At 38.5% G+C, this 18,668-nt stretch overlaps 1 protein-coding gene across 7 annotated transcripts in view; it reads left to right on the plus strand.

Annotated features, from left to right (window-relative positions):
• Positions 1-18,668, plus strand: part of FRMPD4 (FERM and PDZ domain containing 4) — a 410,476-nt gene that overhangs the window by 383,698 nt on the left and 8,110 nt on the right. For 6 of the 7 annotated variants that reach the window (XM_049834627.1, XM_049834633.1, XM_049834631.1 and 3 more), the window contains exons 6-13: positions 4,275-4,379; positions 5,587-5,694; positions 8,789-8,920; positions 10,999-11,118; positions 11,851-11,987; positions 13,202-13,328; positions 15,687-15,776; positions 16,373-16,555. In XM_049834627.1, coding sequence (XP_049690584.1) covers positions 4,275-4,379; positions 5,587-5,694; positions 8,789-8,920; positions 10,999-11,118; positions 11,851-11,987; positions 13,202-13,328; positions 15,687-15,776; positions 16,373-16,555 — 1,002 coding nt within the window. The remainder of the gene's footprint in view (positions 1-4,274; positions 4,380-5,586; positions 5,695-8,788; positions 8,921-10,998; positions 11,119-11,850; positions 11,988-13,201; positions 13,329-15,686; positions 15,777-16,372; positions 16,556-18,668) is intronic. The other variant, XM_049834628.1, reaches the window with a different exon arrangement.

Genomic DNA, 18,668 nt, shown 5'->3' on the forward strand with positions numbered 1-18,668 from the left:
TTAACAAGTACTCCTGATGATGATCTGTCAGTGCCCTGTGGTTATAACAAAATGCTGCATGGTAAAACTTCTCCACATTATTTCTCCCATGTCCCTACCTACTCTTCTACTATGCTCTTGTGAGCCAATGTAGTTGTTTCAGCCTTGCTCACAGCTATGAATGGCAGTATTTAGTTTGCCTTTGGGCATTATGTACTGTTCCACTTAATAAATTTAATTCTTCCTCTTATTCACGTTTTATTTGCTTGCTAAATTTTGTCTGATATAATTGCCTTTAGGGATGGACCAAAAAGTCAACATATTTTTGCAGTCTTGCAATTTTTCTTTATTTCCGAACAAACATAATATTTTGTATTAAACTAATGACTAATTTTAAGTAACAAGCTTAGAAGTGATAGCATATATACAATCTGTGGCCATTTTTTCTGTCTGATTTTGACACATTGTCACAGAGAGCAGGTTTTCTTTTTACCTTGTGACTGCTATCTTGTTTCATTTCATTATGGTAACTCAGTACTACACTATGCTCTTCTAAATGCTAAACCCTTCTTTTTCTTGAGCATGAGTAAAGGTTTTGTTGTTGTAGCACCTCTGCCGGCAAGAGCACTCAAAGGGGCTTTTGCAGCAAATAAACACCATTTCCCTTGGAATCTCCCCAAAATTATAGTTTACCTGCAAAAGCAGACAAAGTACTAGACATTCTTATTTTCATCGAAAAACAGTTTCCCTCAAAATGTAGGATATTGTTTCTAAGAGCTATCAAAAAATGACCTGTTATAATGCTGCTGACGAAAATAAGATCTAATTTTCAACTCTCCAGAAAATGAGAAAAGTAATATTTTCCAGAAAGCCTCATCTTATTATAGCAATCTCTCGTGTTTTGACCCTACTGATGGGATGCCCATTGACTGCAGTCCCTAGCAAGCAGGGTTCAAAGGAGGGTCTCAGTCTTCACTATCATTTCCTCCAAGCAGATCTCTATGCAATGCTTCATTTATATTGTTAGCAGTTTCTCCAGCTAGTCTCAAAATGATCAGCTCAATTTTTACTGAATTCTGTGTAAACAAGTAAAAAGTATTTAAAATCCTGATAAATTTGAGCTTTTAACAGGAAACAGTGCTTACGTCACATAGCATGATGTTTGTGGGTTTTTGAAGTATTTTGACTCCTTGGTAAAATGTGTCCCTTAATTTTGCAAAAGTCACTCTAATTAAGCTGCTTTAACTGTGACAATGCAAATACTTTACTTGCAGTGATAAATGTTCTGCGTTAGTGTAAACACCTCCTGCTTAAGGTGGTTAACTGAGGATAATGGCTTCCATTTGGCTAAAAGTCAGAGTATCAGAAACAAATGAACCTGGCACTCTGAGTATCATTAATTGATAGCATTCTTCACCTACAAACCTGAAGACATTAAAACAGAATAGAGCAGCACATCATTTTGCTGATGCTTTGTTAGACAAGCAAGTTTCGACAATCAAACCCAACTGTTTTCCTAGGTGTTTGCCGCACTTTTTAGAAACAGTTCCTTTCTCAAAGAGAAAATGTCAAGTGCCAAGTTGATGCAGAGGTAGAAACAATGAGATTGTGCAATTAAATGCAAAAGCTGTGCTCTTACTCAAACCCTTAACCAGCAGAGAACATTCCCCCAAATACCTGGCACAGCTCTTCTAGTTTTTCTTACACCCCTGGTTTATAGTTTGAAGCTTTTTAGAAAGCAGTCTGCTTCCAGGCTCACCCAGAGTGCCTGGCAAGGGGCCGGAGTCCTGACCACGTAGCCACAGCAGAAGTGGGAAGGGGGGAAGCCGCACCGCGGTGTGCTCCCCTGGCTGTGCAGTACGTACGTGAAACCCCACGTCCTGGAGGGGTTCTTGGGAACTCGCATATGTTCAAATCTTTCAGTTGCGTTGGACCCCCCTACCACATTTTTGCAGTAACATCATTTAAGTGTTTATGCCCCCCACAAGTGACTTTTGAGGTTGTAGAGAGGAAAAGAGGGAGGCTGTAGAGAGGTTGTAGAGAGCAACAGAGCCACATAACCGTTTGCCAGATCTGCTCTATGGGAATAACCTTGCCAAACTCCGGAAGAAAATTTGGCAGTCTGCCTGTAAAGAGAGGCCAGACTGGTGACTCATCTGCAACAAGAGCAAACAACTGTAAAAAGCCTCTTCCAGCAAGAAGAGTAAGTGAAAGCCGCTTTTTCCCCTTGCCCTTGCAAGGGAGAGCCAGTAGCACTAGTAGCTACTAGAGCTGTGCTGCCCCGTAGCAGTGGGAATCAACAGGTTGTAGTCCATTACTTGGATGCCATATAGACTTTCTCCCTTACACACTGCAGAAAGGAACTACGTGGAGAGGAGGGAAATTAGAAAAGGCATGTGTAGAATTATTGTATTAATCATGGTATTGTTGTATACTGTGTCTTTCTAGGAGTTCATCTCTAGACTACGATATGTAAGCATGCTTCTTCAGTGTTACCATGTTGTCCCTTCCTGCTGAAGAAGCGCTTTGGGTGCCCCGGCCCTAAGACATTAACTTTTCTCTTTTTTTAACTTTTTTTTTTCTTTGTTTCTTTTCATTGGTTGTTTCAAATCTTCCGGGGGACCTTCTGCATTTTTCAGCACCGGCTTTGGAAGCTGAGCTTGGTTTGATCATGGGGTTGAATTTTCTGTCGTTTACTGTTACTGATTAAAAAGATGTATGGTCATAGCTGCTAGAGAAGAGGTAAGAAAGAACGAACTGTAAAAGTGAAGAAGCATTCATTTTTGTTTCTTGGTTCTATTTTGTGCTCCAGAAAGTATCGCATGGCTCTGATATTTCCTGGGAGAATGTGGCATCTTTCATTCCTTGTTCGCTGGTTGATACTGAGCCTATGATAACAGTTACCACATTTTCAGTGTGATAATAAATCAGTGGCATACAGAAATGAGCTAGAGACTTCTTCCTGCTAGCTACTAGAAACAAGGCCTCTGCATCACAAGAAAATAACTTTTGAAGCAGTTTCAGCAGAGATCAGAGACAACAAGAGCATGTGGCCTTGGACTACTGCATCACTCCTGCAGACTGTTAATTGAGTTAAAATTTGAGTGATGGTGACAAGACTTCTGTGTTTACAAGGACTGCTGTCATGCTGCACTGGTAATAGGAAATTATTCCAAGATCATCATCACTGACGCCTGCGCTAATTTCTCACAGGCAAGCCAACGCGAGTTAGTCTTTTCAGTATCCAAAGCTAGTAAGACCACTTCTCAGGAGTTAGAATAAGATTCTGAAAATCTTAATTCACATTTTACTGAAGCAAATGGACCAAAACGTGGCCTGAAGGAGCCCGGTGATTTTCAGCTAAAGCCAGAATTTCTTCCGTTGCCCATTGTCATGGTTATGGAGTTAGGCAATGCCAGAAGTGCTGTGTTTGTAACTGACCTGTGTATAAAACTACCTTGCTTCTGCTGCTGAAAATGGAAATCCCATTGACTGTGAATATTTAATTTGTTACTAAAAATGGGTTGTTAGTCAAACTCCTCAAATGGAGAGAGAATTTTTTTCCAAGGGCTGAACACTTGATCACAGGCAAATCCATTGAATAATGGAATAGGTAAAAGTCAGTTAGGTCCCAGAAGAAAATTAGGAGTGTTTCTAGACTTCTAATCCATGAAGTCCCACAAAGTGTCTGATCTGTTGAAGGCAAGTGTTGCACAAGGTGTGTGTAGGGGATACGTTCGGGGGAAGCCTGCTGGCCTGCAGGTGCCTTTTGGTGGTTCTAACCTGCGTTTTGAAGTGGACTACTACAGTGAGATGCCACTGTGCTCGGAGAGTGCTCAGACACTTTTTTGGCAAAAGTTGTGTGTATGTCTGTATCTAGTGGATCACAGGTTATGCAAATATTTTCCATTCAGTGTTTGAAGGAAGGGTTACTGGTTGGTCACTGCTCCATGTCCATTCATGCAAACAAGTTTGGTTGACAAGGGTCATTGTGGAAGCGCTACGAGGAATTTGTACGTACACTGAGAGCCCTTCTCCTCGCTCTAGTCTGACAGCGGGATAACTTTCAGTATGTGCAGTATGCATCGGTGATTCCTTATATGTATGTGCATATATATTACCTTGGGACACATTATGGTTTGACTGTATTTCCATTCTTCAGTGAATGGTATGCAAATTGTTGCTGTATACATAGAGTTCCCAGTGTGTGAGAAACAGGGGGAATAACTGAAAAAGGAAAGATAGGTTTTAACTTGAAATTATGTGATATATCTTGTCATCATTTTTCCTTCCAGTCTCCTAAATCAGCTTTTATTAGTGCTGCAAAAAAGGCAAGATTGAAGTCCAATCCTGTCAAAGTGCGCTTCTCAGAAGAAGTAATTATCAATGGCCAGGTGTCGGTGAGTATTCAACTATTTAACCTTAGGAAGGACTGAGCATTTCATCCAAAGGTATGCCTCAAGGCTGGAAAGTGAGGGAATTATATGGTAGGAGCAATGGTGATAGGCTTGCAAACGGAAGGGTTTTTCTGTTTCTGAAGTTTTTGAAAGATCTGTTTTTAAACTCCATTGGGCCCATAATATTGTGAAAAATTTGTCCCTTCTTAAAATAAAATTAAAATGCTAGTGAAGGCATTTTGTGGTGATAGCACATATATGTCTGTCTTTATAGTCTTGATAATGCTTGCTTGGTTTTTTTTCAGAGCAATTTTGTAGTAGGAAAACCCATAAGCTCAAGAGAAGTAGCATGTCAGGAAAACAGATTAACGTTACCTTACAGACCTCTCTAAAATTTGTTTCATCTACTTGAACTTGTTGTTTCCAGCCCTAAGGCAAAGTCAGCCTCCCTTTGAGAGGCACTGAACTCCTCCTTAAACATGAACTCCTGGCTCATTTTAATAATTTGCCAGAACATCGTTCCACACTGATGTCTTTATCCAACTCTCTTCCAAACACAAATTGATACTGTGTTTTGTCAAAAGCAATTTCTGCTTAAAAAAAAAAACACAAAACAAAACAAAAAACCCACACACAAAAAGCCACACGAAACAAAGCTTTGTTTCCCTTCCTTTTTCCTGTTTATTTTACTATCCTTGTTATGAATCGTCACAATTAGGTAGCAATATTATGTTACTTCTTTTAAACGATAACAGATATTAGCATTTAGTATCCAGCTATAAAGAGAATGTAAAACATCTTGATTGTAATTCTTACTAATGAATCTGCAGTTCCCATTTTGCAGATTGAAGACACTAAATAGCTCACTATAGTCAAAGAAACAGTAATCTATTTTTCTGTTTTATTGAAAATGGTTCAGCTTTAGAGACAGCATTTATTGTCAGATAGTATTTAGGGAAAGAAAATACCCCAAGCCAGACATAAAATGTATCTGAGCAGTTACATTTTTCCAGGAAAGAGACCTACAGAGTGCAGCTGTAATGAGCATGGCTAGACACTTGCAGGGCATTGCTAATTCTGCTTTCAATTTGACCCGTCACACTCCTTTTCAGTTGTTACCTTTCCATCTGAATGATGTCCTTCTTTATAGAACAACATTTAGATTTCCCTTGTTACATGTTGTAATTCAATTCACTAATTTGCTTGGCAGGAAACAGTTAAGGACAATTCACTTCTTTTCATGCCAAATGTTCTGAAGGTGTATCTCGAAAATGGACAAACCAAATCTTTCCGTTTTGACTGCAGCACTTCAATAAAGGTAGGCTAGATATATCGTGGTATGCAATGCCAAGAATGCCAGTTAACTCTTTTTAAGACCTTCAGTAATTATAATTTACTTGGAATGGTTTAAGAACAAAATTACTATTGTGTTCAGTTGGGACTGGACTCATGGTTCAGAAATAATGAGGTTTTGGTCCATTTTTCTGCTGCTAAAACCATGTTGTATTGTCACCAAAGAAGTAGAAGTCATCATTTTAATGTGCCTGGAGCGCAACTGAAATTGCGGGGTCCTATCGTTTTGATATGCTGCCAAATACTAGCACGATTTGTCAGCAAAAGTCAGGAGCTAAGAAGATTAAGATGTCGGTTGCTAATTGAATATCATCTAGCTTGTCATCCGGTGAACTTGGGATGGGATATTGTAGGGTAATGCTGGTGAAAAATTGCTCATCTCGGTGTCATGCCCTCTGTGCTTTCCATAACACATTTCACATCCAGAAATAAAGAGGTGAAGCCCTGGCACACAACTGAGGCTGCTAGGGAGTGTCTGGAAAATACTGTTCCACGGATTTTCCTAAACCAGAGGCGTCATCGGTGTCTGTGAGTGCCTTGGAGTACCATAGGGAGCAGCACGACTAGCGCTGTTGGGCATGCTGCTCGTCTCTCAAGCATTTTTGTTTGGGTGAGCCAGTTTTAACACAGATTGGTTACCAAATCTAGTTCATCACATGGTAGCGTGCATGCCTGGGACACCGAGACAAGAGAGATGCATGGGTGAGAATGATCAGTGAAGGCTGGGGATGCAATTTGCGGCTGCGCTGCCAGCTTTTACTGGTTTTAAGGGATTATAAAGCTATGCATATTTGAAGAAAGGCTGCTTTTGTGCTCACTGTGATTCAGCAGTATGCTCAATCAGTTAGAACAGCAAGGAGAGTGATTTACTGAGGTAAACAAGAGGAAATTCACTCCAGTCTGAAGGCAAAACAGATACTGAAGTTACACTTAAAAATGGGCTGCAATATCTGTTTATAGTTCATATATATAAATATATATATACAACTTAGGCATAAGTTGAGTGCAGGTAAGGGATACAAGCTCCACTCTACAGCCATGGGATACTGAATTCCTTCAGTCCATTCGAGAATTCGGTTGGGTGAAGAAATAGGAGACATGCTTCACGTAGGTAGTGAGGTCTCCATACCCTTCTAAGGCCCACAAGCCCACTTCCCAGTATTTTCTCTTATGAGCATAAAACCAACAAACCTGGTCCAGGATATTTTGCCTCCGAAGACGGGTCTTTGGCCATCACATTACATTAATTTTCAGTAGTTCTCTCATGAGTGTGTCATGTACTGTAAGACTGTATATCTAATCTGAAGTCATTTGCAAAGATACCCACGTGGGCTCAGCGACCTAGCTGTATTGGTGTTGTAAGCCTGCTTTGACCTTAGTCATTCTGACTAGTTGTAGGAATAATTTCCTTTGCATCTAATTCAGGCAATTATATATTCTGTAGCCTGCACAGCTATATATTACATATTCTTGCATGTATGTGTGTGTATATTCCTCATTGTGGATGGGTGGGTGTGGATTGCTGCTTTTTTTCCTAAACTGAGGTGAAGTAGACGTGCCCCAGTTGGATCAAGGCAAATGCAGGTTTTTTCCGCCCCTAGCGGTCCAGTAACTCACCACTGAACTACGCGGGTGCAACCAGTGCCTTACCTGCAGTCCTCGCTTTCCTTATTGCTGGGAGGTAGCACCTCTGCTGACTCTTAAAAGTTATTGGATGGGTGGATAGGCAAGCAAAGAATGTGGTTCAATAATTCAGTGCCTGTGTGCCTTAGCATCATATTTGAAAAGGTCCAAGACAGCTAGTGGAAAACAGTGCCATTATCACCCCCTCTTAAAAACTTACATTTACTACTAAGTCTCTTCATATTACTGTTATGCCCCTTGTCTTTGAGCATAGTTTAGGAGTATAAATAAAAGTAGATGTAATGTGTAAGCAATAAATTCCCCATTAGTCAGAATAGTATAATATTAACTTCCATTATTTAGAGTGGTTACTTGCAATCCATTAATACTGTCTTACATTCTTTACATTGTACAGAGTTGTCCCCATCCTCCTACATACATTTTTCATCCTTCTACCAGTTTGGTGTTGATTTTCCATAAACACACTGTAATTGATCAATTAATCTTCCTAAATTATGTTAAAACACTTGGATTACAATTCGCCATGATATCCTTAGTAAGTCCTATCCATCTGGATACTCTACGTATATGTAAAAATCTTTTGGATGGATAGAAATGTGTTAATCTTTTCACCAACATAATGTGAAACTATTTTTAAATGATGGGTTCTTATATATTTCTTTTTCCTACTACATTCTCTAAAGCAAAAGATACCTTGCCAGATGATAGTAATACTCTGCATATATTTACAAAGTGTTATATGAAAGTAAAGTAGGGATTGGTTGAACGGTTTTGTGAGGAGGTTTGGTTAGCTGTTATTTTAGAAACAATTGCTCTCAAATTAATTATCCTTAGACATAATCCAATGTGAAAAAAAAAAAAACTAATTAGAAGTCTCTAAATGAGTTTTATACTATGAATTACAGGGTCCCTGAATTTAGAGCTATCGTTCTGCACAGGTATCATCACTGCTGACTTTTCTGTCAGCATTTAAAACTTAGGACATGGACTTAAGAAAAAACCCTTGCCGTAAGAACAAATAAAGGCCATTCATTTAATTTTTTTGTTGAACATGTAAATTAAGTTTATACTACGCGGTGGCCCTGCCCCAACAGTAAGTGAAGAGAATAGTGGCAAGACTCTCTCCTTTGCTGATGGAGAGGGTTTTTTTCCAGGGAGACAGACAGATACAATCTAAGGGCTGCACAAGTATAATTTGCATGTTAAACTGCACAGAAAGTTGCTGATTTTTCACTGGTGAATGTGTGTGATGTCCTGTATACTCGTGCAGAGCAGGCACGAAACACGACCGTCCTCCCGTTTAACATCTGGGCTTCCAACCTGTGCTGGGTACATGCAGGGTGCGTGGCAGTGAAGAACTGGGTCCCAAGCACTTCATGAATTTAAGCACATTTTATGACTCCTTTGTTAATTAGGACGTCATCTTAACACTCCAAGAAAAGCTTTCCATCAAGTGTATTGAACACTTTTCCCTGATGCTGGAGCAGAGGGTTGAAGGATCTGGAACGAAACTCCTTTTGCTACATGAACAGGAGACTCTAACTCAGGTTTGTGTAATGATATGTGAAAACAGATATTAATGAGATGGGTTAATCAGTAAATTATCCACCTTTTTATTACTCAAGTGAGTTAACTGCAAGATTTATAGTTTGATACAGTCTATCAAATAGCAACAGTATTTAGATGTGGTTGTAAGAATCAGGTTCTCACAGAAAACAGTTATTTTTTCTATTATATAGGCATCATATTTCATTGCTTTGTTGGGCCATTTAAAAATATTTAAAAGTTTATTAAAGATCAGACTGAAAGCTAGAAAATATTATCAAGCCTCTTTCATATCGTGCATGGCCCAGCTAGCAAACATTCTCAACAGCTGGACAATCCATGGTGATAATTCTGAGAGCCACAGCCTGCCCAAATGCCTTTAAAAACCTTATTTTGATCTTTGGTTGCTATCTGATTATACAGATCTGTATCTGGGTGACGGGGAATAATACTCTTTCTGATGAAGCCAAGTTTGGCTTATTTACGCAGCGAAACATTATGTCACTTCAGTGATGATGAATTGGGACCTGAAAATGCTGGTGTGACTTTCTTCCTTAGATCAGGGAGGTGTGACTAGAGGTAAAGTTGCTTCACAGTTCCCAGCAGAGGACGCTGATTTTGGCTGCTTATCATTTTGGCAAACTGTTTAGCCTGAAATTTTCCATGATACTTCTATGTTTCAGGAGAATGTTAGTATTTTTTAAATTTCACCTAGATGTTAAAAAAAAAAAAAAAAAAAAAGAGAAATGGATTCTTAGATGGGATGGGGAAAAAATATTTAATTTAAATGCCAGAATTCCCTTGATCATATAACTAGAGTCTGTGTAATAGTATGAAGGAGCTTAGTTTACCAGCTAACAGTCTTTCTAGCATTTTCTAACCTTTAAGCACTTGACTTTGCCATGTCAACATTCTTTTCTTGTGGGTATAAGCTACCCAGTCATTGCACAGTATCCAGAAGTACTCAGTACTGGCTCTCCTGGCCTAGTTGTCCGTCTTTGAAGTAATTGGTAAATGCTCATTGAAATCAGAAGGATCAGAATAAGCCAACACAGTGAGCTTTCAAAAATCCCATCTGCAGCTTTTATTTATACATACAGAGTATGCCTAGATACTTAGGAATGAGGTCAGAGACAATGTGAGATAAACATAGTTTTTGAAAATTGTTAGGGCAAGACAGAGGCTTCATTGGAGATTTTTAGAAGTATAGTTTTATCAATTAAAGATGTTGATTATAAAGTACACTAACTCTCTAACTGCATTAGCCTAATTAAGTAAACTACATAAACTACATTAATTCTGAGGGTGTCTTCTTTGAAGTTCCTGTAAAATCAGCAATACTTTAATTTGCCATTATAATGTTGCTCCATTATAATGTTTCATCCAATTATTCATTAGCTATGCCGTGGTCCCCCGTGAATATACCCAGATTACGGTGTTACACACTTAACAAAGTTTTGCTGACCAACATGCAAAGCGGTCTTTTTCATTTTGTAGTGTATCGGAAGACATTTGTCTTGCTCAGAAGTCATGGGGTAGGTCTCTTAATCCAGAACAACCCAGGAAACAGACCTAATTTCTCACAAATTGCCTAATGGATTAAAACAAGCAAGAGAAAGTGAGAATAATAGCTGCCAGGCTGTGCTTTGCCTATGTTCTCAGTCAGTCTAAGAAATAAAATGTGACCTTGCCCCCAAAACCTTCTAGCCCTTCTCATTTATGAGTGTTTTGGTCCTGCTGAAGCACAACTCGGTTTGTATTTCACTTGGATGGTTTTCATTAAGGTCTGTTTTTTCTGTCCTTTCACTTTGGTTTGGAATGAGTGAACTGTGTTGCTCTGAGGATGAGTTGTATTGGGCAGTCATGCCTATATGAGTCTAAAAATCTTTCCACAAGATTATATATATGATGTTCCTATGTGAAGAACTTAATGAGGAGCCCATGGCAAAGCTCTTTCTTGGACAGAATTATTTTTCTTGCTCCCACGTCTCGCTGGAGCAGGGTCGCATTGCCCAAGACTGCAGACTGCATTGCTTGACCAGGGTTGCCAAGCTCTAATATGATTATTGCACTGTCCTAGGTGACACAAAGGCCAAGCTCGCATAAGATGAGATGTCTTTTCAGGATTAGCTTTGTCCCAAAGGATCCCATTGATCTTTTGAGAAGAGATCCGGTTGCTTTTGAATATCTGTATGTACAGGTAAGTGAAAGCACGGCCATTGTTAGTGTAAAGGAGAATAAAAAGATAGTTGCACTCAGTGTATATATAGATTTATATCTTCACTTAGAAAAGCGTGGCTGCAGTAAATCCTGGTTTTTATTTCTGCTGCATAAAGCCAATGAATGCACTTGGGGAATGTGCAAATCTTTATCATCTGCAAAGTCCCCTTCCTTCCTAAGTCTCTCCAAATAGTAATGCTTTGATATCTTTCCAAAATATATTTGGCTTTAGAAAAGATGAAGCTGAAGTAATTGCTAATACTGATTTCTGGTACTGTAATATCAGACAGAAATTATGTCTGAAAAGGAACTTCCAGTAAAATGGACGAGAAAGCTGATGTACAAGCAATGTGGTTCTCCTGGGTATCTCACCAGGTAGAATCCTGCTATCCTGAGTCCAGATACACTGATACCTTCCCAGCGCTCTTTGTGAAAGAGGATTACTGTTCTCCCCAGGAAGGATGAAGAGAGCTTAGATCAAACTGCTCATGCCTTCTGCTCTTTGGCAGAAGTACTTGGGTTCTTCAGAAGTGCCCATATCCTGGTGAGCATCTGACACCTCTGAGAGCAGCAGTCCTACCTTCAGCGTGGTCCTGCTTCTGAGTTCAGGGTTACTCTTCATGCAATGTTAATAAAAAAAAAAAAAAGACTATAATTTATTTTTAGTTCAAGATTTTTTAACTTGATGCTCCCTCTACTGGTTCTTTGGCAGAGCTGTAACGACGTGGTTCAGGAAAGATTTGGACCAGAACTGAAATACGACATTGCCCTGCGGTTGGCTGCATTACAAATGTATATTGCAACTGTGACCACCAAGCAAACTCAGAAAATATCTCTCAAATATATAGAGTAAGTTGAGAAGGCAGTGTGTTCTTTAGAAGTGGAGTAAACATTTCTCTTTTAGGAGTAGCTCCTAGATTCTTTAAGGTTGTTGCTTTAATATGTCTGTATGTATGCACCAATTTTAGGTTCATTCTTTGTCACTGAAATTGATTCAGGTGTGTTAAGAGATGTAAGTATGGAGCTTTTGGTCCGTTGACCTTTTTGTCATCTGTTTAGGCATATGAAATAGCCTCTTAATGTAAATAAGATTAACTCATTTGCTTTCAATGATTTAGAGGTCAGATCTAAGTTTATATATGGTCTGAATCCTAAGGTTTTAGTAGAGATTATTATAGTAAGATTCAGGTGATTTCTTGGTTCAGAAGACTGTAGGGTCTTAGATTCCATTTGTAAGATTTCTTAAATACAGAAGTATCCCAGCAGGCACCTGTTTTATGTTAGACAGCATGTATATGTAACTACAAAGCAAAAGAAGATTTCCAAAATGCAACTGTGTGTACAGCTGCTTGGATTTAAAAAACAAAAACAAAAACAAACCCCACAAAACTCAAACACCCAACCTTTTGTTATTGTTGCTTAATTTACTTACAGAATGGAAATAATAACTGTTGCACACTAAATCTCGTAGAGTTTATCTACCTAACTGAAGATCATGTTATATTGTATCCTATTAATGAATCAGCAGAAATAATTACAAGTGAAAAGTCAGTCTTCTATCAAAAGGGGTGCTTCAAGCAGAGAAGAAAATTCAGTAAAAGGAGAGGACTGGTTGTTTTTGAGGGGGAAAAAACCCACAAAATATAAGTGACAAAGAAAATGGCTGGCTGGTTTGCATGTTCTAAAAAAAGCCTAGAAAATAAAATTAAATCTGACGTTATGTTGTTAAATCTTCAGCAATTTTAATTCTATAGTGGTACTTGCCTATGTAATTAAGTGGTGTTTAACAACACAGCATAGACTTTAAACATAACAACTTAAAATGTATTTTCTGAATGGCATGATGGAAGGGATAGAAAAGAGATTATATATCATTTTAAAGCATCTTTTTCATAAATAATATGTAGTTTGAATATAGAAAATAATGCGTTATTTTAAAACTCTGGACTTGATCAACTCTCCTTCTGTTTTCAGGTGTTCATTCACTTGGCATCATAGTCACCGGTCTTTAGATAAATAATCATCACAGGAATGTGAAATTAAATATATGCCTTTTATTGCAGAAAAGAATGGGGATTAGAGACTTTTCTTCCATCTGCTGTGCTGCAAAGCATGAAAGAAAAGAACATAAAGAAAGCACTTTCACACCTTGTCAAAGCAAATCAAAACCTAGTTCCTCCGGGTAAAAAGGTATTACATTTGCATCTTAATGGAAAATACGTTTTAAAGAACAGAAAGGGTGGCATACATGGGAAACATTTAAAGTTAATCCTTCGGAGAAACACCTAGCCATTATATTTTCAGAGATGTAACTTTTGGTGCTTGGTAGAACATAGCCAAGAACAATTAAAAATAATTAATTATACCCCAACTAAGCTATCTTCTTATCTTGAGAAGGCCAGAAAACTGGTTATTAGTACTTCATGTATGATAAAGATACATATTTTTAAATTCATTTAGTGCTTCCTATTAATGGCAGACTTGTTAGGAAAGTTATTTTTCTCTCTCTGATACTCTCATCTGAACCACATTAACCTGTGGGCCTGACACAAATGCTGGTTTTTAGGGTTGTTTTCTGTTATGCTGTAGGTAGAGACTTTTCACTGTGTCCTGAATCTAACTGGATAGATGGTGGTCCTTACAGTGAGTGACCCTCCTTGCTGTTGTAAAATGCTTTTCTTAGCACTAAGCTTTCACTTCAGCCGGAAAAAACATGTGGAAGACAATGTCTCTGAGAAATGCCTTTGCTACATGCATACAGCTGGGGCTGGTTTGAGGCACCATAATGAGGTTTCTTTATGCAAGTCATCTCGCCTCTCTTTGTAGTCAATGGAGAGAAACAGGCACTTCTAGGGAGCGATTCATCCCATCCCACATCAGGAACCAAAAATAGGTCAGATGACTTGTGTCCTAGAAATGCCTATTTTTCTCCGTGGACTATAAAAAGAACCTAAGAGTGACTAGTTGAGACATAAAATGAGTTGAATCCTGCTTCATGACACTTTGTTTCTGAACGGAAAAACCCCCAAACACCTGGTGCCTGAGCTAAGGTTTATTGTGATCAGCAGAAATCCTGCTTGGAGGTTTCCGATCACGTCATGACTGGGAATGCAGCTCTATGTGTTTGACCTGCGATGCTCAGGAAGAAAGGCCACCTTCTGTACTGCTGAAGCTAAAGCCAAATAATGCCAATCGCTTATTGTTCATCCTGGTAGTGTAAATTTGGATTTATTTTGGAAGCCATTGCTGCTGCAAGCCTTGCAGGTGATGAAGTAGCGTACGGTATCGGTTCTGGGTCAGAAGAGAGGTTGCAACAGTCCCTTCCTGCAGCAAGCAGAATTCATTGGTTTTGCTGCATTCTTTTTGATTTGAGCTTTGGAAATATATTGTGTGCCCACCTGCTTTTTTAGCAGGTAGGTCTCAGAAACAAAGCATCTGAGCTCATCGTCACCTCCTGTCTCGCTTGTAGGTACTAACACAGGAACTGATTTCTTTCTGGGGTCTTCTCTCCCTCCGCATGAAGGGAAGCCTGTCATTCTCAGGATTCTCCCGTTTTTTACATCTTTTACAGCCCCTGTGTATTTCTCCACCAACTGACACCTGGTGAAGGGAAGGGGAGAGCATCACCACTAGTTGCTCTGCTTCAGATCCATTTCCTCCTTGGTGTCTAGAAAAACCTTAGGGTAGGGGCTCTCGAAATGCTGTTCAAGATCAAATAAGATTTTGAATTAGAAATCCAGTGGCTGAAATGAGAGCAGCAAATGAGATGAGCTTGTTTGAACTTATCTTTTAAAAGTCCAGATATAAGGATTTACACTGGGGAGGTACAAGGTTTGGGTCCAGACTGGGTAAAATAAACTGTTCCTTGTTTCCATTCAGTCTTATAAAATATTTCCAAGTTGTTCCTCTTTAAGTAGGTAGTTTAAGCTCAGAGGAGAAAAAAGAAGATAAATTATGACACGTATTGCATGATATGGTCATATGTATTGATGTACTGTATTTAGCTTTCAGATTTATTCCCTACTAAATATAGTGGAAGGGTTTTATTTTAAAAAAATAGGAAATGCAGTAATGAGGTGGAATAATATGCCATATGCCACAAGTACCTAGCAAAATGTAATACACATAGCTGACAAAAGCAAATTCTTTGTTCCCTTTCTCTGTATAGGTACATAAATGTTTAAGAACTGACGGTGATTATGAATGGAAAGCTGCTGTCTAGCCTTGAAATCCCTCAATGAACAGATGTTTAATCTGAGTAGTTTAACATTTTCCTTTCATTGGAGCAATCACGATGTTCTTGCAGTGCTCTGATCTGCCCATACCCAAGTCCTCAGTGCATTTTAACTAAACAAACAAGATCTTAATTTTAAGAATGAAACTGTTTCTCCTCATTTGAAACTCAAGCATCTAATGATCTAGTTTCAGGCTCTGAAAAGCTGTTATTGCAGTCCATTCTCCTTAGACTACACAAATACATTTTCTTTCTGAATTTGGTAATATGTTGATTTCTACCACTACCTCTTACCCCTGTTTCTCCTTCCTCAGCTATCTGCTCTGCAAGCCAAGGTGCATTATCTAAAGTTCCTCAGTGATCTACGATTATATGGAGGGCGTGTTTTCAAGGCAACACTAGTGGTAATACTTCTCTTGAAATAGTCTCTCTCCTTTCTTGATTTTTTTAATCTGAATGCCTTTTTTGCAATAGCTGGACCATATCATTTTGTTTAGAAGTTTAGGTTCTATTTATACACTTAAAAAATCATTGTTAATTGAACCAAATCTTTTTTTTTTTTCTTTTCATCTTGAAAATAACATTCCTGTTATAATTTGAATTTTACTGGGGATTTGGAGATAGGTAGCACCTTCTTGGCAAATAGTGCCATCCAATTAACTATACAATACTAAAATTATCAGTGTGGAAAACTCTTAGTGACAAAGATTTTCTTTTAGCAGAAGCAGAGTCCATCCATCCATCTGTCCATCCAACTATCCATCTAAAAACTAGAGTATAGTCAATATCCAGCAGCAGATTCCTTTACTTTTTGTTTTTAATTATGAATCAAGTATGTTCATGTATATCGTCTCGTCTTAGAAAAACTTAATAATCTTTAGTGTAGAAATGTCAAGGCAAATGTAGCTCCATGAAAATGAAAGAAGGCAGTGGTGATTTCTGTCACTATGCAGTACCTATCATGTTTTTTACTTTTGCTTTTTTTCTTTTTCTGCTAAAGCAGGGAGAAAAGCGTTCAGAAGTGACGCTGTTAGTAGGGCCGCGGTACGGAATCAGTCATGTGATAAACACCAAAACAAACCTGGTGGCTCTCCTGGCAGACTTCAGCCACGTGAACAGGATTGAGATGTTTACAGAAGACGAAAGCAGTGTTAGAGTTGAGCTGCATGTCTTAGATGTAAAAGTAAGTTTGTTGTTGATTTATATTGATATAACATCTTTAAATAATGGTTTTGTCTTTGAGTTTTTGATCAAGCTCTACTGTCTTGAATATTTTCATGCCAATAATAATCTGAGGGTGCGTTTTTAGCTCTTTTTTGGTCAGAGTGCGTGTAGAGTATGGCTTGGGCATTTGAGGGGCCTACAGGGTACCAGACTGGCGTATTCTATTCTGATTTTTCTCTTGGCTGGCCCCAGGCAACTTGCTGTGTTGTTGTCTTCCTTCATTTCCATGGTGAGAAGAGGTGATGATGAAATTGGCTTTCTTTTGAAACTTTTTGAGCCCCTAGAAGCTCCTTGAGCCCCTAGAAGCTCTTTCTAGTGTAACAGACAATATTATTACCATTAGAGAATCTCCAGCTGCATCAGACCAGTGTCCTCTGTAAGCCAGTGTTTATCTGCAAAGTTCACTGTAAGTAACCGCATAGCGGTTACCAATGAAATAAACTGTAAAAAGGCAAGGTTTTTTCTTAGCCCTTATAATACAGGTTCACTGCTTTGCCCTACATAATATATTCACAGATGTTCTTCATCTACCTCTGGTCATTTAATTTCTCTTAAATCCCACTTAACACTTTGTGTCTGTGGCATCTAGTGGCAATGAGTGGAGTTCTGTAGATATATTGTTCTGGTTCTTGGTGTGGTTTGAAGTGAAAGGCTTCATAGACTGTCTAGAGCATTAATAAGGATAATCGGAGATTGAAGGAAGACTTCTCATCACACTTGAAACTTAAATGTTCTGTTAAAATAAGTAGAGCCTAGCAGTTCTTTTTGCTTACCCAGCTATACATAAAAACATACACAAGGAATATTTTACTAAGCTTTTGCTTTGAATGCTTTAGGTTTATTGACCTGGAACTGTTTCCCTGTATTTAAGTTAATGAAAAAAACATTGCTGTAGATTAATCTATATGCTCTTTGACAGCAATTTAAGAGAAATGTACAGGTTGGTGAACACAGCATCTCTTTCACTGTACTTAGCAATGATAAAATCTGAGGATCTCAGGCTACTTTACCTGCATTACTGTGCTAAACCCGTAGCACTCTTGTGAGAAAGCTGTTATCACCTTCTTACAGATGGCGAAAGTAATATAGAAATTAAATCCTTCCCATCTGCTCGTATGTAAAATGCAGCACTGTATGCCATAGTATTACATATTACCATGGTATTATGTTGGTTTATATTATAATACTGTTACTGTTTTATTGCAAACCACGTATATCCCCATCTCCTTGCATTTCGACACAAGTAATCTTAAACCCACAGAGACTGGCCTAACATTAAAATTACAACTCTGAGAGGCTCTGGATGGAATCTAACAAAAAATTGCCTCTCTGTGGGGCACGAGTAGGGGTTGTCACTGTGTCCTGTGCAGGAGATGCAGGCACACGCAGGTAGGTGTTCTCAACTGATGTTTTCATCCCTTAGTTTACCCTAAGGTAGCAGGTTCATATATCCAGATTCTGAATATGCCAAAATATGTCATATATGCCAATATTTCCTCAATGAATACATGAATAAACAGTTTGGATTTTTATTTTATTTTTGATTCTTTTTAATGTCTTCTCAAACATGTATCACTTGGCAGAAGCAGGCAATAAAAGTTTAGCTGTCATAGGACTGTTCAGCAGGTTACCAGTAGTTCACAGCACCTGTTTTCTGCAATCTGAGAGTTCTGTGGAGGTCATCCATTTCTGTCAATCGCTGCAGAAAATTTGAGATGAACGTAGCATTTCAAATGTTAGTTTTTAGTAGTCACTCAAAAGAACAGAGATTAATCAGCCCATTGTAGGTTTGGTAATTTATAGTTAACTTTTATAGCTATAGTTGAATGCTTTGAAAGAAACAGGTACTGAATAGAAGCTCAAACTGTAGCACAAAATACTTTAAAGAAAACAAAAATGCTTGAATTTTTCCATGTTGCTGAAAACTGTTCATATGACATTCAGGGCACCTGGAGTATTCTGGCCAAAATGCTGCACCACCGGCATTTAAAAAATTATCAGACCTATTGTGGGTTTGGTAGTAAGCTATGATCATCAGTTATGTTTTGGCCACAGCCTCCATCAGAATCAGT

Source organism: Accipiter gentilis, chromosome 31 (assembly GCF_929443795.1).
Source record: "Accipiter gentilis chromosome 31, bAccGen1.1, whole genome shotgun sequence".
In the NCBI taxonomy this organism is placed as follows: Eukaryota; Metazoa; Chordata; class Aves; order Accipitriformes; family Accipitridae; genus Astur; species Astur gentilis.